General features: G+C 54.6%; 1 protein-coding gene across 1 annotated transcript in view; it reads left to right on the forward strand.

The window, feature by feature from the left end:
• The window catches only part of ARRDC1 (arrestin domain containing 1), a gene marked incomplete at its 5' end in the record, with an annotated part of 34,354 nt that overhangs the window by 7,618 nt on the left and 2,810 nt on the right, over positions 1 to 23,926 (forward strand). The window contains 5 exons of the mRNA XM_084219551.1: positions 9,640 to 9,750; positions 22,346 to 22,396; positions 22,509 to 22,663; positions 23,160 to 23,342; positions 23,670 to 23,846. Of these exons, the coding sequence (XP_084075677.1) occupies positions 9,640 to 9,750; positions 22,346 to 22,396; positions 22,509 to 22,663; positions 23,160 to 23,342; positions 23,670 to 23,846 (677 nt within the window). The remainder of the gene's footprint in view (positions 1 to 9,639; positions 9,751 to 22,345; positions 22,397 to 22,508; positions 22,664 to 23,159; positions 23,343 to 23,669; positions 23,847 to 23,926) is intronic.

Raw genomic sequence — 23,926 nt, forward strand, 5'->3', positions numbered from 1 at the left:
GTGAGTAGGGAAACCTGATCAGTTGGCTGTTTATCTTCTGCAGTGGCTTCTGCACCCAGCATGGAGGGAGATGCTCCTGTGGTGGGGGCAGAGGGGCTGTCTGGGCAAAGAGCTGTCAGACCTGCTCAGGCTGTGGGAAGAGTGGAGCAGGGCTGGTGGGGGTCACAGGCAGAGGTGTGTTCCCAGGACAGAGGTGTGTTCCCAGCACATCAGAGAGCTCAGCCTCCCTGGCTGCTCCTTTTCCACGGGAATCACAGTCCTGCCAGAAAGGTGGGAAAAGGTGCCAGGCTTTGCACTTGCTGGGAAAGAACAATTGATTTTGTTAATGAGTTTAAAGGGGCGTTTTCTTACACCAGCATCCAGCACATCGCCCCGGGGACCTGCAGGGCTCTGTGGTAGGTTGTGGTGGAGTTTCTTGCTCGGTTCTTCCTTTTTTTAGACAGCCAAGTCAATTTTACCAGAATATCTTAACTCCTCTGGCCTAAAGTAGTGTTAAGTGCTGGGTGGAAACCTATTTCACTTTGGGCAAGCTATAAAAAAATGACATTCCTCACTTCTGTTTTAGCACTGCTCAGTCTGAGGAAGGGTGGCTGTGGTCCCTGTCTGGCTGAAGTGCTGAGTGCTGGCAGGTCCTGGCAGGTCCTGGCATCCATCACCTTCATCATCCATCAGCATTCCTGTGAGCCAGGGTGAGCAGCTGATTCTGTTCCACTTGTCTGGCTGCATGTTGGGCATCTGGGACTTGCATTCCCTTCCCACGGGGCTGCTCTAGGGGCCAAGTGCTGAAGATTAAGATGCCCTGACTGCTTATGTATGTACAGCCTTATTTCACTTTGAAGAGCATAGCTTACTTAAATTCAGGGCTCACAAAATCCAGCTTATTACCCAGGTCCCCTGAGAAGGACGGAGTAAATTAAATCTACATTAAATTTATTAAAATAAATCTGTCTTGTGCAGGGGATCATGAGTAAAACTTTTCTGGGCCCTGCTGAGATCCTAAGTATGAGACATTCCTGTGCCAGGCTGCTGTGGCAGCTGCAGGCCATGCCTGGAGCTTGGTCCCATCCCAGTCCATCCCTGAGAGCAACAGAGGCTGCTTCCTCATGGATGGCATGAACAGAAGTGAGCCTCAAATGTGGTTCTAGGAGGAGGGCAGGTACCACAGTCTCCAAACAGGTCACAGTTTCCCACTCTGAATTTCTGTCCAGCAGAAAGGAAAGAAATCTTTTGAGATAAAAGTTGGCTTCACACCCTGGAGCAGTTGAAGCTCTGCATGAAATGTTGCCTCCATCTCTCCTCCAGCCTTCTGCTCTTCTGCAACCTCTCTGCTTTTCCCTTCCAATACTTGGAGGGATGGATGCTGAGAGAGGAGGAGGCTGTGAGTGTGGCTCAGGTGGGTGGCTGGCATGGAGATATTCCTGGAGAGCTGTGAGATCTGCCTCTCTCTGCCAAGTAGTTTCTCACTGCTGTTTGATCTGGCTGTTCCCAGCATGTAGGGGTGCCTGTGTCTGCCAGCCTGGCCTGGGAGGAAGAGGATGGTCCCTCAGCATGCAGGGGTGGGGCACAGGGGCTCTCCTTGCAGGAGTACCCAAGGAATGACATCGCTGACCTCTGCCCTGGGTGTGGCACTGTGTGGAGCAGCTCTGCCAGACTGTGCCACCTGGTTAGGATGGGATGAAAGTCTGGGCTCCCAGAACTGGTCTGAGGCACTGCCAGGACATGTCCAGCCTCTGCTCTGCCTGGCTGTTATGGTACAACCACCTCTGCCATTGTGGGCTCTCGAGCAGAGCAAGGCCACTTCTCCCCACCTCTCCCCTGTCTGTGTGCCTCAGCACTGGGGCCTACATAAGTCTGAAGCTTAAAAAAAGTCCCAAACTTGTCCTGGTTTTGCAAGAGTGGAGAAAGGAATACCCCAACATCTCCTTCTGGAGCGTATCTGGGGAGCAGTGAGGAGGTTGTAGCAGCAGTAGCACGGTGGGATTGGGGTGATGGGCTGGATGGGGTGAAGCCCCTTGGTCAGGCCCTGAGTGCAGGTGCTGTGGTGTTTCATGCCCTGTTGCTAAGGAGCTGCCTCTGGCAGATCCAAAGCACAGACTTTGTGGCACGTGTTCATCCCCCTGCCACAGCCTGTGTGGCCTTGTTCACTGGTGAGTTTTCCCCCTGCAGCCCAACATGTGCAGAGCCAGGCTTGTTAAGAGTGCTCAGCTGAGGATTTAATTCCAGATGTTTGAGATGACCCCCTTCCTCTGAGGGCAGCCAGCGTGCTGATAAAACACTGTGATGTTATAAATAAACCTGCCTGCTCCACAAGGGAGAAAAGCCTTTGGTTTGAGCAGGAGTTTGTTCTAAACAGGAGCCCAAGAGTTGGCTTTTTTGTCTCAGGATTTATGTTGACCCTTGGTTTTGGGGAGGAGCTGGAAAATGTAGGTTTTCCTGCTGCTCTCAGCCTGATGGAAGAAAATGCTTGCAATGGGGGGGAAGGATTGACCTACCTGGGAAAGGACTTAGAAGATTTGTTCTCCTGCTTTTCTGCAGGTACACACCTGCCCAGCCTCCCTTTGGAGGCTTCTGCATTGCTGGAATGAGGACATCCTTGTGTGTCCATACTGCCTGGCCCTCCTCATGCTGGGCTGAACTCTGGCTGAAATAATTCATGCATAGCTGAAATAATGACTGTGGGTCACTTTGCCCCTGTGGCAGAGCTGTCACTCCCCTTGGGTTGCTACAGGTGGAGTTTTTCCAGGCTGTCTTGAGGAGCTGCTTCAGCCTTCCTACAGTGTGGGGTTCTTTTGGAGGGTCCAGGCTTCCTGCAGGTTGGGTGGGACATCCAGGTGGGACCTCCTGCCTCAGCCTGGCAGTGGACACATACAGCCCTGTGGCCACAGCCAGGGTAACAGGCACTGCTGGGATCACATTTGCTGAGCTTGGATTTGCAGGGCTGGCTGTGGTGCCCTGGAAATCAGCACACTGAAAGGTCAGGGAGGGAGGGACTGTCCCTTGCATTGCGGTGAGGGGTTTGGCTGGTCCAACCCCTTGTAGGTGCAGAGGGTGAGTGCCAGCCTGGGGAAGGAATGGCTGAACAGCAGAGGTTGCTCTTGCTCCTGGGGGCTAAATGGTGCTGAAGTTTGTGGCACTGCAGAGGGGCTGCAGCTGGGCTCATGTGTGGCAGGAGCATTAACACAGGGACAGAGAGGGGTCAGACACAGCAACCACTCAGAATTTCACTGGGAGCTTGTCTGAGCCTCTGAGCAGAGAGCTGCACAAGCTGTGTGCTTGTGATGGCTGTGGGAGGTGGGATGAACCCCTGGGGCACGGGGAGCAGCAGCCAAGTCCTCCAGGAGCTGCAGGCTGCTGGTGCTGTGGGAGATGCTGCTCCCTGTGCATCAGCTCCAGACAAGTCACCTCCCAAGGCCTGGCTACAGGCTTGGATTTGATTCGAGATGGAAAGCATAGACTACTCTTCTAGACAGCTCCTCTCCTTCCACATTAGAGGCCAGATCTCTTTCTTGCCCCTGTGCTGGGTTCTTGTGAAGGAAGAAGATAAAAATCTCCCCAGACAATCCTTAACCTTGTGCCAAACCTGCCGCTGCCTCCAGCACTTGTTGTAAGCTCTGCTCTTGCCTCACTGGCTTGTGAAATGCTCAAGACTATTTGTGTCTCAAGAACTGACACGATGGACCCAGAAGGATGGGGACAGCTGAGATTTAATTAGGAGCTGCTGGTTTAATTAGTAATGTCTCAATATATTCATGCATGAGGGACTTGTGTATCTTGTGAGTTTCCAGCCTTCCTGCTCAGTCCTTTCCATCTGAAGCTGTATGGGTGTGTTTCTGTGTAAAGGCCATCAGTAGAAAAACCTCATCCTGCCCCTCTTGGTGTCCACTTCTCATGGAACTTTTCAAGGAATTACCCAGACTCTACAAACTGGGAGTAACTTGCTCTGCCTATGGGTCTTGCTCTCTCCCAGGCTTTCCATTTTCCCAGTGCTATCTGGTCTTGCTTTGCTGGCAGGGTGGGAGCCTCAAACCCCTCATCTTCACACAGATGTAGGGTTGGAGGATCTCAGGCTGTACCCAAATCTGTGATCTTTGCTGAACCCAGAGGTGTCACTCCAAGGTGGAGCTGTGATGCTGTGTGTTGAGGTGACCTCCTGCTGCCCATCCTGTGACAGCCCATCCTTCTGGTAGGTCCCTACTACCATGCTTTGGGGAGGGGTTGGGGGAGGGATCCTTCACCCCCTTCTCCCAAGGCTGCTCCTGGTCCCTGGGATGGAAAATGGCTCATTCCCAGCTCATGGATGCTCTGAGACCCTGCAGCTCTGGAGAGTCCCTGGCAGCTTGCGAGAATCTGTTAAAATGTGGTGATCACTGTCTGCCATGGCTCTGATGGAGAGGGATGAGGGAAGGGGGCTCTGCCTTCCCATGGCTGGTTTCCATGGCATGAAGACTTGTCTGTTGCACACTTCCTTGACTCTCACAACTCCCACAGCACTTTCTCCTCCTCTGCTCCCTTGTTAGCTGCATCCAGGCATGCAGGAGTTTTCCAGAGGGTATCTGAGTCCCTGGGTGCCCTCTGATTCTGTCACTAAAGCGTGCCCTGGCCCCTTGTGCTGTGTGGGGTCACTGCAGGCACAGTGGCTCTGCCATCCATCTCATCCCACATGTGCAGGGCTGGGCCCCTCCTTCCCTGCAGCAGGGACAGCTGGAGCCTCTGGGTCCAGCAGACATGGCTGAGGCCACGTGGTGACCTGGGTAAGCTTCAGCTGGCAAAATCCCAGGCTGTTTGTAAGTGCCATTTCAGTGCCATTTCAGAGCTCAGTTGCCAGCTCTTCATCCATCCTTGTGGAGGAAAGGGAATGACAGGAGGGTCTGTTTGTCCTGCCTGAGCTGCTGCCAACTGCAACAGCCACCACCTCCAGCTGTGTCAGGTTGTATCAGGGGCCAGGGCAGCTCAGGCTGGAGCTCAGGGAAAGGTTCTTCTCCCAGAGGGTGCTGGTACTGCCAAGGCTGCCCAGGGAATGGGCACGGCCCCGAGGCTGCCAGAGCTCCAGGAGCCTTTGGACAGCGCTGCCAGGGATGGACAGGGTGGGGTGGGTGGGGGTCTGGGCAGGGACAGGGGCTGGGCTGGGGGATCCCTTCAGTCCCTTCCAGCTCAGGATATTCAGTGATTCTACAAACTGGTTTTGCTGCTTCCCCTGCCCAACCTAGAAAATCCAAACTGACCAAGAGGCAGCAGCCTCTTCCCTCCCCCTCTGCCCATACCTGTTGTAGCAGGTGTGTGACACAGGTGGGACTTGAAAGTCAGAGGCGTTCACTCGGGACTGAGGCTGAGTGCAGGGTGACCATTGAGCCTCTGCTTGCTCAGCATGTAGCTGGATTTTGGAAGGAGGGATGTGCACACACAACCTGCCCCTGGCAGAGGAGGGGATGTGTGTGCTGTCCTTTCCTCATGCCCGAGGTGCCACACCAGCTCCCCCGAGGAAGGCAACTCACTGGGTCAGGAGAAAAAGCAGTTTGAAATCTACGGCTGCTCTCCTTAAATCACCTTGGAGGGAGGCAGACATGCCCAGCTCCTGGCATCTCTATTTTTACTTTGTGCAGAGATGGATATGGCTGAGCTGTCTCCTTTTATTTCCAGGACTTGGCGCGTGCTGCAGCGCGTTGCTAAAGATGTGTCTGGCTGGATGCGGAGCTGCCCGCTTCCCTGAGTCCCTGAGGGACTCTGGGGGTGAAGGGCTGTTGCCTTCTGCATGGCTTCATCATTCATTTCTTCTCTTTGCCTCCCCCTTCCCCTCCCTTTGCAGTTTTTGGACTTTGTTTTTTTCCTGTATTTATTCAAATCAGCCTGGGTAAACAGGGAGCAGGAGGGAGGTGACTGGTAGCACTGGATTCCAGAGGCATTTTTAATGGGTCTCTAATAACTGGAACTGGCCTATTCTGATGCAGAAACTATTCTTATTTCCTCTGTCTGCAGCTTGGCAGTTCCAAGATTTCCTTGGAAAGGCTCAGACTGTGCATTTTGCTTCCTGACAGGCAGGCTGACAAGCCCTGTGCTCAGGTGGCTCCATTGCAGCAGCTGTGATGGTGCTGGTTTTGCCAGGTCTATCCTGACAATGCCATTTTTGGGTTCCAGCTGTCCCCAGAGCCACATGCCTGAGCTGTGCTTGTCACACATCCCTGTCCCTCCTCCTGCTTGTGGGCAGGAGCCTGTACAAGAGAGAGCCAGGCAAGTCCCCAGTATCTCTCTCTGCCCGTGGGATGCTCATGGAGAGGCTGATTTTATGGCCCACTGTTCCAAAACCTGGTTAGGAGTGAGATGAATGGTTTGATCTGTTGAACCAGGCACCTCTGAAATCTCCTAAATAACCTGGCCCTGTAGCTGCCAGTCTTTCCTGCTCTGGCCATGAGACTGAGCCTGCTGCCCCCAACATCACCCACCCTGCAGGGGCCTGGGGATCTGCTGGCTCTGCCAGGAGCCTGGGGGATGAGGTAGGTGATGCAATCCTTGTGTCCAGCCACACTGCCAGCTGTGGGGCAATAGCTCAGAGCTATTGTCCACCCCATTTTTCCCCAATGAGGTGTGGGTTACTCATGTGTCTGGTGCAGGTTGGAGAAGATGCTCTATAACAAATCTCTGCCCCCTGAACTGCTCCAAGGCTTGTCCCAGGTGTGGTGACTTGGTGTGCCTGGTGAGGGGACACTGGGAGCTTTGGGGAGCATAGAGGGAAGGGGAAAGTGAAATTCCTTCAAACTTTTCAGCCTGAAATGCTGCTTTCTGTTTCTTGGGGCTGGAATGGCAACCCCAGGGTGTGTCATGGTCAGGGAATGTGGCTGGAGAGGGCTTGGGGGGGCTGAAGGACTGGAACCCCTCAGAGCCCCAGGGCAATCCCTCTGGGGACTGTCCCTCATCTCTAGGCACAGGCTGGCTGTGACCATGCCAGTTTGGGATGTCAGTGGTTAATTGGAAAGCCTTGGAGCTGACAGCTCCTGTGCTGGAAAACTCCTCAGCAAGCTGTAGAGGGATTTTTGGACATGGTCTGACTTTAGCCCTAGTCCTTGACCATGGCAGCAGGGCCCCAGCCACGGGCTGGCTCTGGGTGTCAGACTGCAAACCCACTGCCTCTGCTTGCTGAGCCTGTCTGCTGTGGGAAGGGAGCTGTGCCACAGCCTGTGTTCCTGAGCATTCCCACCCACCTGCCTCCCTGGAACAGGAGAGCCTCCTCACCACAGTGCAGCATCGGGCTGCAATCAGAGCCTGTGGGCCCCTTATCTGGGCATTGAACAGATGGTGGTGATCTGTAAACTCCTGCTGTGCAGGGAGGCTGAGGGGGAGCCTGCTCCTGGAGGATGTGAATGTTCTCCAGTTTTTGGTTGGGCTTTTCTTGCTCACATCTCCTTTGTGAAAATGAGGGAATGGAGTGGGTGAGTCTGGGCTTGATTTGACTGGATCCATCTGTGTTATGTGGGCTAATTCAGAGTGGGACAGGCTTGTTGTGAGCCTAGAGATGTGGCAGTATGTCCGAGGTGGGAGCTTGGCACCAATGTGTAGATACACAGGACACCACCCTGCTAAAACCTTTCCTGCTCCTGATGTTGATGTCCCTCCATGGCTTTGGCTCTGCCACCTGGCAAAAGAGTATTGGATGTCACCTGGGGATGTGGGGAAGGGTTCATTGTGATGGTTCACCTCGGGAGGGCACCTGTATCAGCTCAGGTGTGCTGTGGTGGGGGAGTTCCCATCCCAGGCCATGCTATCCTGTTCTTTCCCTGCCTTGCAAATGCTGAAGCACATCACAGACACAAGGCAGTGATGTGTCAGCCTCGCTGCTGTATTGATGTTTGGATAATGAGAGTTGGCATCTGGAGCTGCTTATCCTTTGTCCTTGAGTGTAGAACAACACTTGGACTGCGAGGGGCTCTTCATCTCACAGTCATGATCAGCTGTGGGGGTATGGCAGGAGATCTGATGGAGGATGCTGTACTTCCTGGTGGGATTACAGACTTTAAACCCTGAGGAGCTCATTCCACCTGTCTGCATGACCCCCCTTGCTGTGACTGGGGTATGAGCTATGTGTTGCCCCTGCAGAGAGGGCTGGATTTGGGGTTCTTTCTACCCTGTCCTAAGTCACTCACTTTGGCCAGGCAGGTGCTCTGGAGAGCTGTTTGAAGTGGTTGCAAGCAGCAATAAATGCAGCCCTCGGTGTTTGGGGAGGTGGGTGGAGGTGTTGATATCAACAGGGCTGAGGACCCTTGGGGAGGGGAAGGGAGAGCTCCTAAGCCACAGCAAACTGGCCACCTGCTTCCCAGGGAGATGCTTCCTGTGGATGCAGCTGGAATACAGGGGAGCAGATGGGTCAAACAGGGAAAGAATCTGTCTGGTGGATCCTGTCACCTTTCTGCCAGCAGAACTATTCACCTGGCCAATGGGGCAAGGCAGTTCTGTGGGCTCCAATTAAGCTCTTGCAAAACCTGATGGGATTCAGGTGAGAGATGGTCAGGCTGGGACAGCCCTGAAGGCTCTGTTTGTGCCACGATAGGTCTGCCTGTGTCCTCCCTGTGTGGGGATAGCAGTGCAGATCATCTCTTGCTGTGCAGCAAGGCCAGTCTGTCACGTTTCTCCGTCTCTGTGGTCCAGTGTCGACATCAGAATCTAATTTCAACCTGCTGAGTATTGGCCAAGACTCACTGAAGATGTCTGTGGGGAGCTCCTCTGAGAGCCAGGCTGCAGGCTGAGCTCTTGGGGTGACTTTCTCCAGGCAAGGCACAAACATAGCTCAAATTACTGTCCTTGCTTTTGGGAGGGTCAGATGGCACCTCTGCTGCTTCTAGACCTTGCTGTGTGGCTTTGCTGAGCGCTGTGTCTCTAACAGAGGAGGAAGCCACTCCCTTAGAACTGCTGTCTGGCTGGGAAGTGATGTGTGGATGGACATTTTGGAGGTCCTGATGCAGGACAAGTGTTAATGGCAAAGTGTTTTTGCTGCAAGACATTAAAGCTGAGACTGAGCCCATGTCCTCTGGGGGTGACAGGGCTGTGAATTCAAGCAGCAGAGCTTGTCCAGGCTGGACTGGCAGGTCCAGCTCTCTACTGCTGCTTCAGACAGGGCTGTTTGAGCCCTTTGTTCAGCTGGTGAATGGGCTTTGCCAAACGTGTCTCTCCTCACAGGGATGGTGAGACACTCGGTGGGATGCCTGGCTCCTCTTGGGGTGGGAGCAGCAGAGCCCTTGGCTCCTCATCCCTGTCTGGACAGTGACACTCAAGGCTTCTGCTCTCAGCCAGAGTGCCATGGCTGGTGCATGTTTTGGGAGGGAACACTGCTTCATTTGGGAGAGAGGTTTACCTGTCAGGGAGCTGCAATCACTGCTGCTAAGGGCTTCCACCGTGCAAGGAAACCAGCTTGAGGGTTTCAAAGGTGATAATATCTAGGAATAGCACTGGGGTAGTAGGGAGTGTTCAGTTATGCTGGGAGTGCTGGAAAACCTACTTTTGGAATGAAAGCATGACCTGATTCCTCTGCTCCGTTTTCCCACCCTGTGTGTGTTTTCATGAGGCACTGCTCCTGCACAGTACAGTACCTGAGGCAGATCTGAACCTGAGGTTTTGCTTTCTCCCAGTGCTGATGTGTGTCCTGTCTCTCCACAGCCATCAAGGTGAGCTGCATTGGATCCTGTGGGGTGTCCAACAAGATCAATGACACAGCATGGACTGTGGAGGAGCAGTACTTCAACAGCACGCTGTCCCTGGCAGACAAAGGTATGGTCCACAAAGGCCTGGTGCAGATCTGTGTTCAGAGAAGATTTACAGAAACGTATCGCCAAGACTTCAGCATCCCCTCGATGTGAAATACCCTTCACAGGCTGCCTTGGCCTGTGCACAGAGGATGGGAGCCAGGATTAGAGACTCTAAGAGCTTAGCAGGACCTGTCAGGGAAGGATCCTGAGCAGAACTTGGCAGCCACCCACCCTGCAAACACTGCTGGCATCCTCTGGCCCTGGTCTGCCTGAAGCAGAGCTGTCACAGGGACTGCTCCCTGTTGCAATACTCTGTGCATTCACCCTGCTCTGCTTCCCATGTGTGTTTATGGTGGTCACAAAACACTGATCAAAGCTGGTCAGCAGAAGACAGTGGTTTGCTGTGAAAGGGGATGTGGATGTGTCACTTGTGCTCCAGGAGAAGCTCTGGGAGCGTGGCAGGATCAGCCTAGGGCAGTTACCCCTGCTCCCAGTGAGATGGGCAGAGATAGTGATGGGGTTGTATTGTCCTGTGGGTAAAGTGACACCAGCAGCCTCTGGGGGATCTAGGCCTGAATGAATGCTGTCTTTCTGCTGTTAAATAGGTCAGCCCTACCACAAATAATTCATGCTGTACCCTGGCTCCTGTTGAAATCAAGTATTCACCTGCTGAAGGCAGTGGCTGTAAGAGGAACATGGCAGAAGCCCAGGGTAGCAGGAGCTCAGCCCTCTGATACTGTTTTGTCAAGTAACAGGAAATGGGTAAAACTGAAATGGCATTTTCTGCTAGCTCAGCAATTTTCCAAGCAGAACTTTTAGCATCAAGGGGAGACTTGAGCTCATTCTTGCAGCAACTGGTGAGAGGGCTGCTTGCTCTCAGGTCCCTGCCAGAGGAGACAGTTGGCTGGCTAGCTCTTGGCTCACAGCCTGGGGGCTGCAGTCAGAGATAAACTGCCTGGGAGAGCAATGGGAAACATTCCTGCCTGGTTCTGGATGTGCTGAGCACAGAGAGCCCAGCTGTGGGTGTTGGGTTGGGGGCACACTCACAGGGGATCTGTAAGGTGCTGCAGACCATTGGGAGGGGAAGGCTGCAAGTGGGTGTGGACTTGTGGAGAGGTTTAAACCTGCAACTGCACTGAAAAATGCTTCTTCCAATTTTTGTTTCTAATATTTAATGATTCAAGGGAGAGCTGTGATCTTGTGGTCAGATCTGTGTGCTGGGCAAGCTGGGCAGTGGCAAAAGCCAAGCAGGAAGGAGGAGGGGGAAGAGGTGGGTGTGCTGTTTGTGGGGCTTGCAGCCTCTGGAAAACTTTGATAGCTGCTTTGGCAGTCAGTTCTTGTGAGGTTGCCCTTGGGAGCCATCCCCTTGATAACTAGGACTAGAGTGAACTGGGAAGGATGGAAAGAAAAGTCTTGTGCTGAAGCGTGCCCTTTGAAGGCCTGATATCCAAATGTGGCCAAAATTTGGTAGTCCCAGTTCTTGAAGTGTTTATGGAAAATCCTGACCGTTTGGTTGTTGGTTTTCTGGGACCCAGACTCCTGTATACCTGCCAGGGTAGTGCTGCTGTCTGTCACCCACTGGTATCAGAGGCTCTGCCAGCCTTGAGTGGGTGCCTGGGGCTGGCAGCAGGGCTGGGCTGCTGGCTCTGCACCAGAGCTGGTCACAGAGCCATGAGCCTGGGCTGAGTGGGACTGAAGGGGCCAGCTGATGTCTCCCAGAGCTGCCACAGCTGCAGGCAGGTGAGGCAAGAAACAGCATGATTTAGCTTAGGTGTAGGGAATTGAAGGGAAATTGAAGGGAAAATCCGTGCCTGTGGAGTTGTGTGATTGGAAACTGAGGTGTTGTGGTGTTGTTCCTGTTCCGCCTTGCTGAGCTGCAGTGAGATTATGAGGAAAGCCCAGCCCAGGTATCAGCAGCTGGTCTGGAGCAGTGTGCTGGGTACTCACAGTCACTGACCTCTGCTCTTCAGCTTTTTGTGTCCAAAAAGTTGTGTGGCCCCAACTGCTGGGAGCTCTCAGCCTGATTCCCAGCTTCAGGGAAGCACAGGGGGAGAGGGTGGGCAGTCCCTGTGTGTGTGGGATTGCAGCCACAGGGGATTTGCCCTTCATGCTCAGGAGTTATTGCCCTGGACTTGCAGGTTTGTCCCATGTTTGCATCCAGACAGGACAGCTGGGCCCCTGGGAGGATGGAAGGGGAGCAGTGGGATGGAGATGGAAGGGACAATGTCAATGCTGCCTTTAGACCCGAGTCTACCAGCAGAGATGGCTTTGAAGCTGACCCTTGCATTTGCTGTGCTGGCTTGCAGGGATGTGAAACAAAAGCCCTGGGGGCTGGCACTGCTCCAGCCTGCAGCACAGGGACAGAGAGCTGTCTGCTGTCACAGCCCTCCCTGTGACATTGATGCGTGTCTGGGCTGCTCCTCCATGCCCCTGCCTCTGTGTCTGCCTGTCTGTCTGCCTCCTCTGAGGGGCTGCTGGCAGCAGTGTCCTGGCACAGCTCAGCCCTGCAGGGTGTTCTGGGGGAGCCCTCGATGGCCTTGTGCAGGCAGAGCCTCAGTGCTGACTCAGCCATGGCGTTTTTAGGCTTTCCAGGAATAGCTCTCAGCTGTCCTGGTCTCTCCTGAAAATAGCATGAAGGAGCTCCAGACAGATGGAGTGTCCCATGTGGGTGTTCCCTCGGTGCCTCCCTGCAGGGCTGACCCGGCTGGGAGGGGAAACTGAGGCAGGCTGGCCTGCTGGCTCTTGGGGTGTGGGGTGGGGAGGTCGCTGATGGTGATGGCAGGAGCCCAGGGTGAGTTAGGGGAGTGGGAAGCATTTCCAAGAAGGGCTCCTAAAGGAGCATGAGGCCAGCCCAGCTGCTGGCCCACACTGCCAGCACACAGCTCCTGCCCTGGCCAGCACCAGCAGCCAGACAGAGCACCACAAACAAAGGTTATGGTGGCATCTGGTGTGGTCCTGCAGAGGAATAAAAACCATGCAAAACCCCCAGGGTGAATCTGAGCCTGTTACTCCAGGGGTGGGTTGGCTGTGCCCACCTTCTCCCACTGAAAAGGGAAGGTGGGAGGGAGGAGAAGGGAGGGTGGGACTGTGGGAGGCCCTGGTGTCTGGTGGAGGGGCTGCCTTCCTGCCATGCCCCCAGTGGCCTTATCCACACAGGGGATGCCATTGCCTGAAAATGAGTTGAGGAAGGGAGGAATTTGCTTCTGCCTCACAGGACTCTTCTGTTCCTGCCTTGCCCCCACCACAGCAATGCTGTTACCTCCTCTTTTTGAGCAAGTGCATTAAACTAAAAAGGTAAGGAGGAGCAGCATGTCCCTGCTGGGGAAAACTGGCAGCCAGGCTGTGCCCTGGGGCAGAGGGTAGTTCCAGGCTGTCCTCTCACACCATCCCCAGCTCTAATGAAAGGGGCTCATCCAGTCTGGTGGCACTGGCCTGGATTGAGGAGGATCCCAGGTGTCCCCAAGGCCACACAGAGAATGGGGCTCTGTCTCGCCCATCCTTGGTGAGTGGCTCAGCTCCTGTGGTGCCACTGCTGTGCTGGCACCTGTGGAGGTGGTGCAGGGAGGCAGGCTCAGCCTGACAAACAGCCTGCCTCACTCTATCCCTTCCCACATCCTGAGCAGTAACTTTCAAAAACACTGATCTGTGCTCTTTGAGGACACGTGGGGGGAAGGGGAGAGGAGGTTTGCAAAACTGTTGAGGCTCAGATTGCTCTTTAAGCCTCCAAGAGTGACTCCACACTTCTCCTCCCACACACCTTTGCATTAAAATGAGTGAGGGGGCAACTCGTCCTCTGGCATCAGCTGCTGCTTGTATTAAACACTGCTCTGGGTTTTTTTAAAGGCTGTATATTTCATGAAAAAGGAGGCAGGCCCTGAAATAACCCAGATGCCCACTTTGGCACTTAAGGCACTTTTCCTTTCTCTCCCCACCTTGGAGCAGGGTGTGCAGGACCTGGCTGTGCCACTGGAGCAGGTTGGTGACAAGTGCTGCTGCAGAGGACACTGCTCCCCTCAGGGCTTGTCCCCACTCGAGCAGGGTGTCCTCTGTGCTCTGGTGGGGCTGGGCAGGAGCTGCAGGCAGCCGTGAGGAGCAGGGGATTGTGCTGTAGCCTTGGCAATCACACACAGGCCAACAGTTTAATGAACTCAGGCTCTTTACATCAAAGCTGCTGGGAAGTGTGGAGTGTGCCAGCTGCTGCAGAGCCTCTCACTGCTCTGTTTGCTGCTGTGCCACAGAGGTCACTCAGCCACCAAGGGCTCCCAGGGGGGTTGTTACTTGCCTCCTGGAGGAGAGGCTAAGAGGATATTTACTTTTCCCACTTAGACTTTGATTGCTCACTGGTGTTGATTTTTCCTTTTGCAAAGAAAGGCGAGAGGGGTGGGGGCTGCTGGGTTTCTGTAGGTGTCAGCAGCGCAGGGGATCAAGTGGCAGCGAGCACAGAATGGCACCGCTTGTACCCGCTGCTCTGGGACACAGAGCTGCCTCTCTTGGTCCAGTATAATGGAGTGATTCAGCTCTGCAGAGCCTCCTGCTCCTCTCCCCCTCCCTGCTGTGGCTCTGCCCTTGTTCAGCCAGAGAAGAGCAGGTCCATCATGTGCCTGTACCGCCATGGGCTGTCCCTTCCCTGCATCTCCAGCTGCACACACAGCTCTTGCCCTGTGGAAGGGTTGTGCATGCAAAGGTAGACTTCTGGTTTTTTTTCATTCCCTCCTTGTACCTGAGTTGAACTCATGCAGGGAGCTGGCTGTAATTTCCAGCTGACCTTTCTTTTGGCAGCTTGTTAGTTAGCTTGAAGGCACTGCAGGGATTTCCTGGCAGCTCCACATGCTTCCTCTGCTGGCAGATTTCTTGCACAGAGCTAAAAAGGGGCAGCTGTGCATCACCTCTTCCCTGGGGTGGTTCTCTGCCGGCCTGGCACAACACCTTCATGGCCAGCAGCTGGCACAGGGTAACAATCCTGGCTCCCAGCTGAATTTAAAAATCTTGGTGACCTGACTAAACAGAATTGTGAGACCTGTGCAGCTTGTTCTGTGTGAGCTGGAGGTCTCAGAGCAGCAGGTGATGCTCCTGGAACCCCCTGCCAAGGTGAGAGCAGCAGGGTGTCCATGGGCAGTGGTGAGCCACTAAGGATATTCTGGTGCCAGCTCCTGGCCACACTGTGCTGCTGGGTTCAGGAGCAGGAGCTGCAGGTTCAGCCCAGGAAAGCCACACTGAGAGATCTGCAGTTGCCTTGGGTCACAGCTGCTTCCTCAGCACTTCCCAATTTCTTGCCTCAGTAGACCAGTTAATCTTCTGGAGTTTTTGCAGCATTGCCATACTGCCAGATCCTGCTAATTCATTGAGAATGTCTCTGGAAGCTGCTGACACAGGGGTTTGTGAGCAGTGGAGCCCTCGCCTCAGTGCTGGGCGTTCTGCTGCACCTCCTGTGTTACAGAAAGGTTGATCTCAGCAGCATTACCCGTGGGGGGTTGTTCCTGCTGTGTGTTTGTGTGTGGAGCAAGAGAATTGCTGCCTTGAAAGGGAGTGTGGGGCCTGCTGGGGCTGTGCTCCATCACTGCCATACAGAGCAGGAGAGCTCTCCTTGGAGCTGAACACCGAGGCTTTCCTGGAAGCTTTGCCTGTGCTTGCTGGCAGGTTGCTCTTCTTCCCTCTGTGGCACCTGTGCCTGCTGATGGCACGAGCAAATGTGTGCATTTCCCCTCCTTTGTTGCAGTTTGTAATCCCCTGTATTAACTCCATTCACCAGAGGCTGAGTTGAGTGCTGAGCTAAAGCTGCAATGGCTCAGCGTCACCTCAAGTGCCCTGACACGGATGTAATGCTTCCCTCCTGACAGCTCTGATAGAGCCTCCTGAGAGCTAAAGAGCTCTGGCCCCTTGCTTATAGCTAATATTCAGTTCTCTGGCTGCAAAAGTGGATGAGGAGAGAGGACAGGGCAGGGGTGAGCGGGGTGCTGGCTGCTGGGACTGCAGTGAGGCTGACATCTCTGGGGACTTGGGGTCCTGTGACACAGTGCAGAGCTAGGGCTGCTCATTTCTCCACCCCAAACTGGAAAACACAAACCTTCTGCTTTCCTGCTCTCTGCCTGGAGAGCCTGGAGGGGAGAGTACTCAAGCTGTGCTTCAGCAACACCAGAATCAGTCTAACTCAGCACCTTTGGAGGAGCTTGCCTTCCCCAGGGCTGACTTTAGACAGCAGGAGGAAGGAGACATATTGCTGCAAGTGATGGCACAGGGGCCAGCAGGCACCAGGTACCTTTCTCTACTCCTTGAATTGGCCAACACAGTTAATGCATCACTTGTTAAATAGCCAAGGAGAAACTGCCATATGGTCTGGCCTGCTGTTCCTCTGCTAGAGGAACCAAAAAATCTGTGTACTCCAAAGGTGCAGCCTGTTCCTGTTCTAGCATCCAGGAGGAGCAGAGCCTGGCAGGGACTGGTGGGGAGGGAGAGGCCTTGGGGCAGGAGCCCCATTTCAGCCACTCCCTGTCTCCTGTGCCTGGGGTATGGGGACACTTTCCAGGCTTCCAGTGGTGGCTACAGAGCTGATATCATCCTTTTCTTTGGGGGCTGGAGGGAGAATAAACAGGATTATTCACCTCTTGTGCTGTGTGTAGCTGTGGGTGGAGCCTGGTGAGGCAGAGGTGTGTGCTGTGCCACACTCTGTGGTTCATGAGCTGCAGCCTGCTGTGTGTCACACATCTGGGCTGGCTGTCCCAGCACCCCTCAGTGTGAGCCTTCACAGGAAAGGAATGAGCCTCACCTGAGTGTTGTGTGACCAAGGCACCTCCCAGCTCCCTTCTGCTACCCTGGAGGTCCTGGATTTGTCATGGTGGCCTTGTGCAGGGATGGCTGTGACCACCTGTGACTTCCAGACAGAGACCCTGGGGCTGAGGCTGCCAGCCTGGGAGGAGGATTTGGCAAGTGTCCCCACAGTGGCACTGGTTGGAACGTGCAGCCCAGCCGAGCTGGCCCCACCGGTGCTGACAGACCGGGCTGTTTGCACAGAAAGCTGCCAGACAGCCCTGGGAAGGTGGGTGGGACACAGCAGGTAGGGCTGTGTCCTTGCTCCTGTGGGGCTGGCTCCTCCTGAGCCCCAGCCCTGCTCAGGTGCCAGGCAGAGGCTGCTGGAGGACATTTCCCAGCCCTTGGCCAGCTGCAGGCAGGGCAGGGTGTGGGCAGGGAGCTTCCCCTTGTCTGGAGGGATGATGGCTTTGAAGGGCTGGGGATTTCTCTGGCTGCCAGCTCTACCTGCACAGGCCAGGGAAGCTGCACTGCTCAGACCAGAGCCCAGACACTTTCAGCAGCTGTGGAGGACTAAACTTGACTTGGATCATTTGTTTCACAGTGTAAATACAGACGTGTGGTCATTTCAGCCCCAGTGGGTGTGATGGTGGCAGCTTTCCCATGCAATGGTGCAGCACTGTGCTGGTTTGCAGTGAGTGCAGGGAAACCTTTGGGTGGGAAGGGACCTTAAAGATCACCTTACTCCACTCCATGCCATGGGCAGGGACATGTCCCACTATCCCAGGTTGCTCCAAGATCCATCCAGCCTGGCCTTGGGCACTGCCAGGGATCCAGGGGCAGCCACAGCTGCTCTGGGCACCCTGTGCTAGGGCCTGCCTACCCTCCCAGGTGGGGATTGCTTCCCAAAATCCCATCCATCCCTGCCCTCTGGCAGTGGGAGCCATTCCCTGTGTCCTGTCCTTTCATCCCTTGTCTCCAGTCTCTCTCCAGCTCTCCTGGAGCCCCTTTAGGCCCTGCAAGGGGCTCTGAGCTCTCCCTGGAGCCTTCTTTCCTCTGGGTGAGCACCCCCAGCTCTCCCTGCCTGGCTCTGGAGCAGAGGGGCTCCAGCCCTTGGAGCATCTCCATGGCCTCCTCTGGATCTCTCCAGCAGCTCCAGCTCCTTCCTGTGCTGGGCCCCAAGGCTGAGGCAGCTCTGCAGGTGGGGTCTCACCTGAGCAGGGCAGAGGGGCTGAGCCCCCCCCTTCCCTTCCTGCTGCCCGCGCTGGGATCAGCCCAGGGCAGCACACAGGGCTGGGGCACACTGAGCTTCTCATCCACCACCATTCCCAAGCCCTTCTCCTCAGGGCTTTCTTCCATCCATTCTCTGCCCAGCCTGTGTTTGTGCTTGGGATTGCTCTGACCCAGGTGCAGGACCTTGCACTTGGCCTTGTCAGACTTCCCAAGGTTCTCACAGGCCCAGCCCCTTCAGTCTGGCAGGGTCTCTCTGAGCATTACTAGGGGATCCAGAAGACTTGGCATCAGCCCTCTGGATCAAGGAATTTCTTTTCTGTAAATGAAATGTTCCAGGACTCCTCCACATCCAATGGTACAAGTGAACAACGCCAGTCCCAGTGTGGAACAGAAGCACCAGACCGATCTCTGCTGAGGTCAGGGACATCTCCAAGGTTCTTCTGCACGATGAGTGTGTTGTTACTGCTCCTGCTATCTGGACTCGAGTTTTTCTCCAGGCTGTCTAGGGCAGCAAGTTCTTTCCCTCCAGGAATTTTTTGGGAGGAAGTTTCCCAAGGCTGTGCGGGGGTGGCTTGACTCCTATCAGGGGGACAGGCTGCTGCAGGTATGGCCCCACAGCAGAACCCTGCTAAGCCTGCTGCCTCTGCTGCCTGATGACTTTCTCAAGGTATTTTTAGCTGCACATAAACTTCAGGAAAAGCTTTTTTGCATCCGAGGACACTGTGGTCTTTGTTCTGGCTTCAGGGAATGAGGAGGTGCTAGCTCGGCATGCCTGCAGTGGCTGGCACAGCCCTGTCCCCTCACAGGGTCTGTGAGCTGCCCAGGAGCCCCTGTTTGAGGGGTCTCAGTGCCCCCTGGAGCAGTGCTGAACTCCTGCTGACCTGCAGTGCCCTGCCCAGGCTGGGAGTGCTTTGGCAAAGCCTCTGCTGCTGGAGGAGCGTGGAAAGGGCAGCTCTTCCCAGGTGTTGAGATGGCCATGGGCCCCCACCATGGTTGGAAACCAGCTCACCTCTGCCTGCTGCCAGCAACAGGCTCTGTTGCAAAGTCCACTTGCAGATGGAATTAGTACATTAAATGTTCTGGATTGTTGCTTGAAGCTCTCTGGGCTGGAGGGACAGGGGTGATGAGTGCCTTCCCATGAGCTGTGTGTTCCCCTCACTGCTGGGATGCTGGAATTGGACAGTGCATGCAAGATCTGGTGAGACACACATTGCCCTGTGTCACCAGCACACTGGCTGTGCTGGACTGACACTGCAAGTGTCCCTTGCTGAGGTGACATTTGCTCCTGTTTTCCATGGCAGAAGTACCTGGGTGTTGGCTCAAGGTCAGTCTGTGCCCTGCCCATGCTCACAGGGAAGCTGGGACAAGGGAAATTGCAGATTTCCCCTATTATAGCAAGATTAGTCAGCATTTAGAAATGGAAGCTCAGCCTTTTGGAGCAAAGTTGCCACCTCCCTTCCCATTGTAAGGGTGTTTGATTTGGGATTTGCCAACTTTCCACCAGGCAGAAGACAGAAATGGTTTTGTAATTCCAAGTTGCAAATGGAGCCTTTGCTGTGCCCGTGCTGGAGGAGCCTCTGCCAGGAGAATCAAGAAGGAGCCCTGATTGCTGCTAAATATCTGCCTTTCCTCCTGGTGCAGTGGGAGACAGGCAGCCCCTGAGCTCCCCTGTGGGCTCTGCTACCTTGTCACTCTGCCAGGCACTCTGGATCATGCCTGTGCTTTCACAGGAGTCTCCTATCTTGGCCAGGACCATTGGCTTTTCTTCATCTTAATTTTGTTAACCCTTGTCTGTGAAATAGCCCTGGCACTGAACTCCTTTCTGCACCAGTGGGTGCCTTGGAATATCCTCTCTGGGATACTGAGGATGCCTAAAGATTCTTCCCCTCTTGGGGGAAGGAGAGTGGGCTGGAAGGAGCAGGTCTGCAAACAAGAGTTGTTCTTAGTCACCTGCAGCATCTCCCTGCTCCATGGAATGGAAAGCCGGGCTCGCTGTGCTTCCCTGGCTCCCTGCTCAGCTCAGGGCTGGCTCAGGGCTCTGTGGCCGTGAGCCAGGCACTGCTGTGATGCCCTTGGTCTCTGTGAACTGTGGCAGGACACAGCTCCAGTCTGGGGTGGCTGGTCTGGGAAGTCCTCTCTGGCTGCAAAGAGCAGGAAGGGCCTTTTCCAGCCCTCGTGGGCAGCTTGTTGCAGGCAGGAGCTGCAGGAGGGATTTGCAGGCTGTTCAGTGGGTCACAGCCACCAGGACATTGGGTACTTGGGCTTGGTCAGGACCATCAGGCTGGTCTAGGCTGACCTGTGGGCAGTTCCCCTCTGGGGACCTGCTCAGAGCTTGGGCTACCTGTGCAGAAACTGCCTCAGTGCCAGCGAGTCACATGGTGGCTCTGAGAGCCAAACCACCTCCTCTGTGGGTGATGCTGCCCACACAGCAGTGCCCACAAGTGTTCCTGGGAGAGTTCATGGCCTTGCTCAGTAATGCTGTAGGAGTTAGAAACTGTGAAAGTGCTCACAGGTTCACTTCCAGCCTAACTTTCTGTTGGTGCACCTGAGCTGGGCAGGACTTGGACAGAAATGGCTTTTTGGATGGTGCTGCCTGCAATGTTGAATAGGGACTTTTACTTGGTGGAGTCTGTGGGCTCATTCTAAAGGTCCTGGAAAGGCTGTGAACTTTCATGCTCCTAGTAGGAGACTCAGAATTGCTGCCTGCACCTTCATGTGGGGCTCTGCATGTCGCACATCTGGGAATTCTCCTGGTGGAAATTCTCAGTGGAATTCTCCCAGTGACCATTACCTTCTGGAACTCCCACCTCCCTCCCTTCTGCAGGGCAGGAACAGGTGGAGAGAGTCCCTGTACTGCAATGCAGAAGCTGCACAGGACAGTCAATGTATTCCAGTTACCCATTTGCTTTCTAAAAGCAGGGATAATGGGTATAAGATCAATGCTGAACGGTGCTTGTTGTGAGACAGAAACTCTCAGGGCAGCAAACAAGGGCAGGGTTCATCGAGTCGTTCACATTAACCAGGCTTTATCCCGGACCCAACCAGCCAAGGTGCCTGCTGTACCTCACCTGGCACCTTTACTGAGCCAGGCTGCCCAAGAGGGAGCAGGAGAGGCTCTCCCACAGCTGCCTCGGGGCCTGCCCAGCTCTGAGCATCAGCCCTGGCAGCGAGGGCAGAGCCTGGCTTGGTGCCTCCACCTGGTGACAGCGCCGGGTGCTGCATTTTAGCCTACATAGCTCGGGTTTGTTTGGGGGACAGGAGGGGAATCTGCAGGGAGGTGATGGCAATGGGCAAATCCTGCTCCTCTCTGTGAGGCCGAAGTGTACAAATAAACATCTCTGCTGTTCTCCCTTTGCAGGGATCCATGGTGTGTGTGTGTTGGATTGTTTATCCCACTGTCCCTGCACTGCGGGCAGGACACACTCACTGTGCCTCGTCCCCATGGAGTGGCTGAGTGAGCAGAGAGGCAGAGATCTAGCTTTTCATAGCATGAATGATGCACCAAGTCCTGCCTGGGCTGCTGTGTCAGTGGGGGGATTTACTCTTCTCTTCCCCACCTCCCCCTTCCATGTAATCCACTTAATCCCCTGACAACAGGACTGGATTTCTGTCAGCTCTGCAGAGCCAGCATTGCTAACGGGCAAGCTGCCTCCCCCTGTCTTGCAACAACAAAAGCACCAGCCAGAGCTGGGCTTTGGTACCTCCAGCAATGATCCTGCAAAGCAGAACAAACACAGCTCGATTTGCTGGGCTTCCAGGTCTCCCTCTCAGCTCTGCCACTTTAAAACAATACCTCTAGTGTATGCATGGATTTAACAAATATGGATAAACCTCGGTAGTTTTCTTACTGAAGGCAACTTTAGGAGCTGCTGGATCACACTGTGGGCTCAGTTCAGCTGTCACACTGCCCTGGAGGGAATCTGGGAGTGTTGGAGGTGGATGGAGTTGGGGAGTAGGAATCTGTTGTTTCAGCCATGCACTGGATCTTGGCTCTGCCCTGTGCCCTCAAAGCTGTTGCAGAGCAGTGGTTGAAGGAAATAAGTGCCGAGGCTTTAATGTTGTGGCAATATTTTTCTGAGCTCCTGTTGTCTCAGCAGCCAGGCTGAGGTATTGCAGGTGCCTTCTTGGGTCGAGGGGTGGGTGGATCTCTGGTTCCAGCTCCTGAACCCTGTGCAGCCTGTGAACAGCTTGGTATGTGGCTGAGGGTGGAGTGGCTTGATGCCCACCCGAACTCCCTGCCACCCTCAGACAGTGCCTGTGATTTCTCACATTCCCCCTGACTGCCTGACAGGGGAAGACAGGGGGAGACACCCAAAATAAACCCACAGCAGCCCTGCTCTGTGTCCTGTGTCAATAGCCTGGGATAACCACCTGCTGTGGCACTGGGATCACTTAGAGCCCGCCCTAAACGACCTTATTTACAGGATATCTTCATACAGAACCTCTCCTGTCCCAAGGAGGGGTGGGTGGCAGCAGGTGCTCCTGTTGGCTCAAGCACCACCCACGGGATCTGGAGCTGTCCAGTGGCTGTAGGCAGCAGAACAGGTGGTGTGTGGTTCCCTGGCTGGTGGCCCCTCTCCCTCAGAAGATCACACATTCCAAGGTCCTGTCCCATGTACACTTCACTCTTGTTTCCACAGGGGTCCTGACAGCTGGAGAGCACAACTTTCCCTTCCAGTTCCTGCTGCCAGGTAAGATGTGGCTGAAGGCCCTTCCCTGTAAGCCTTGGATTTTGCATATGTTTCCAGTTCAGAAACTGGCCTGGCTCAGCCTTATGACCTCTTCTTTCTCTCTCAACTCCAGCTTCTGCTCCTACATCATTTGAAGGCCCTTTTGGCAAGGTCCTGCATCAGGTGAAAGCTGTGATAGACACACCTCGCTTCTCCAAGGACTACAAATGCAACAAGATCTTCTATGTTCTCTGCCCTCTCAACCTGAATGACATCCCTGACATCGAGGTAAGAACGAGGAGGGGCGTGGCTGGAAATGCCAGCACTTCAGCACTTGTCCTTGTCCTGCTGTCTGAGGAGTCACTCAGTGGCTGGACAGCTCTGACTGCGTGCTCTGACTATGCAAGGGCAGGACAAGGACACCTCATCTCTCCTGCCTTGCTGTCAGTGCCTACTCCAGGTGATTTCTGACCCTTGTGTGTGTTGCTCTGAAAGATTTATCTGAATTTTCAGCATGCAGAGAGACATGTTGGCCAATAGCTTCAGGTGCTTGGAGACACTTGGGTTTGGGGAACTTGCTTTGGAGGGGGAAGCAACTAATAGGACACGAGAGCTGTGGGCCTGGAGAATTGAGACCCGTTGCCTGTGGCATTGCCATGTTGCTGGTTCTTTGCATCCTCTTAGAAGCAAATATTTCTGCTTGCTTGTTTTGAATCTCTTGAGTGTTTTCCCGGAGGCTCTCTGACTCTCTTGAGCCAACACCTCTGTCTCTGCCATCCTGCAGCAGCCCAACACCATGTCCATCACCAAGAAGTTCAACTACAAGCTTGTGAAAAGTGGCAACATCATCCTGACAGCCACGTCTGACCTGAGGGGCTACATCGTGGGCCAGGCCATCCAGCTGCGCACAGACATTGAGAACAAGTCCGGCCGCGACACTGGCGCCGTGGTGGCCAGTCTGCTCCAGGTGGGCACCCAGGGGGGCCATTCTCTGGCTTGTGCTGCTGCTCCACCCCAGGGAGGCCTCTGGGAAACTGGGGCAGCGAGGAGCCAAATCTCCACTTCTGGTCCTCTCTACCTTCCTGGGGAAAGAGGATGTAGAACTTGTCTTGCTTACCCCTGCTGAGTCTGTCACACAACAGGGGTATTCCTGCTCTGGAACATGCCCCTTAGGTCTGTGCTTGTGCCTATTTGACAAAGCAGTTGGGTGGGTTTGTGTCCTTTCTTACATTTGTGGAAGATAGAAGACCACCTGCAGCCTCTGAGCCAGCTGTGTTTCCTCCTGTCTGTGCAGAAAGTGGCTTACAAATCCAAGCGCTGGATTTACGACCTGAGGACCATCGCTGAGGTGGAAGGCTCAGGGGTGAAAGCCTGGAAACATGCAGAATGGAAGGAGCAGATCCTGGTTCCAGCACTGCCCCAGTCCATTCTGCAGGGTTGCAGCCTCATCCACATTGACTACTACATCCAGGTGAGTTTATCTGGAGTATCACTGGGCTGGGCCGTGGCTCTGTGCCCACTCCCAGGCTGAGCAGTGTGGTCTGGGTGGTC

The sequence above is a fragment of the Fringilla coelebs genome (assembly GCF_963513975.1).
Source record: "Fringilla coelebs genome assembly, chromosome: 21".
Taxonomy (NCBI): Eukaryota; Metazoa; Chordata; class Aves; order Passeriformes; family Fringillidae; genus Fringilla; species Fringilla coelebs.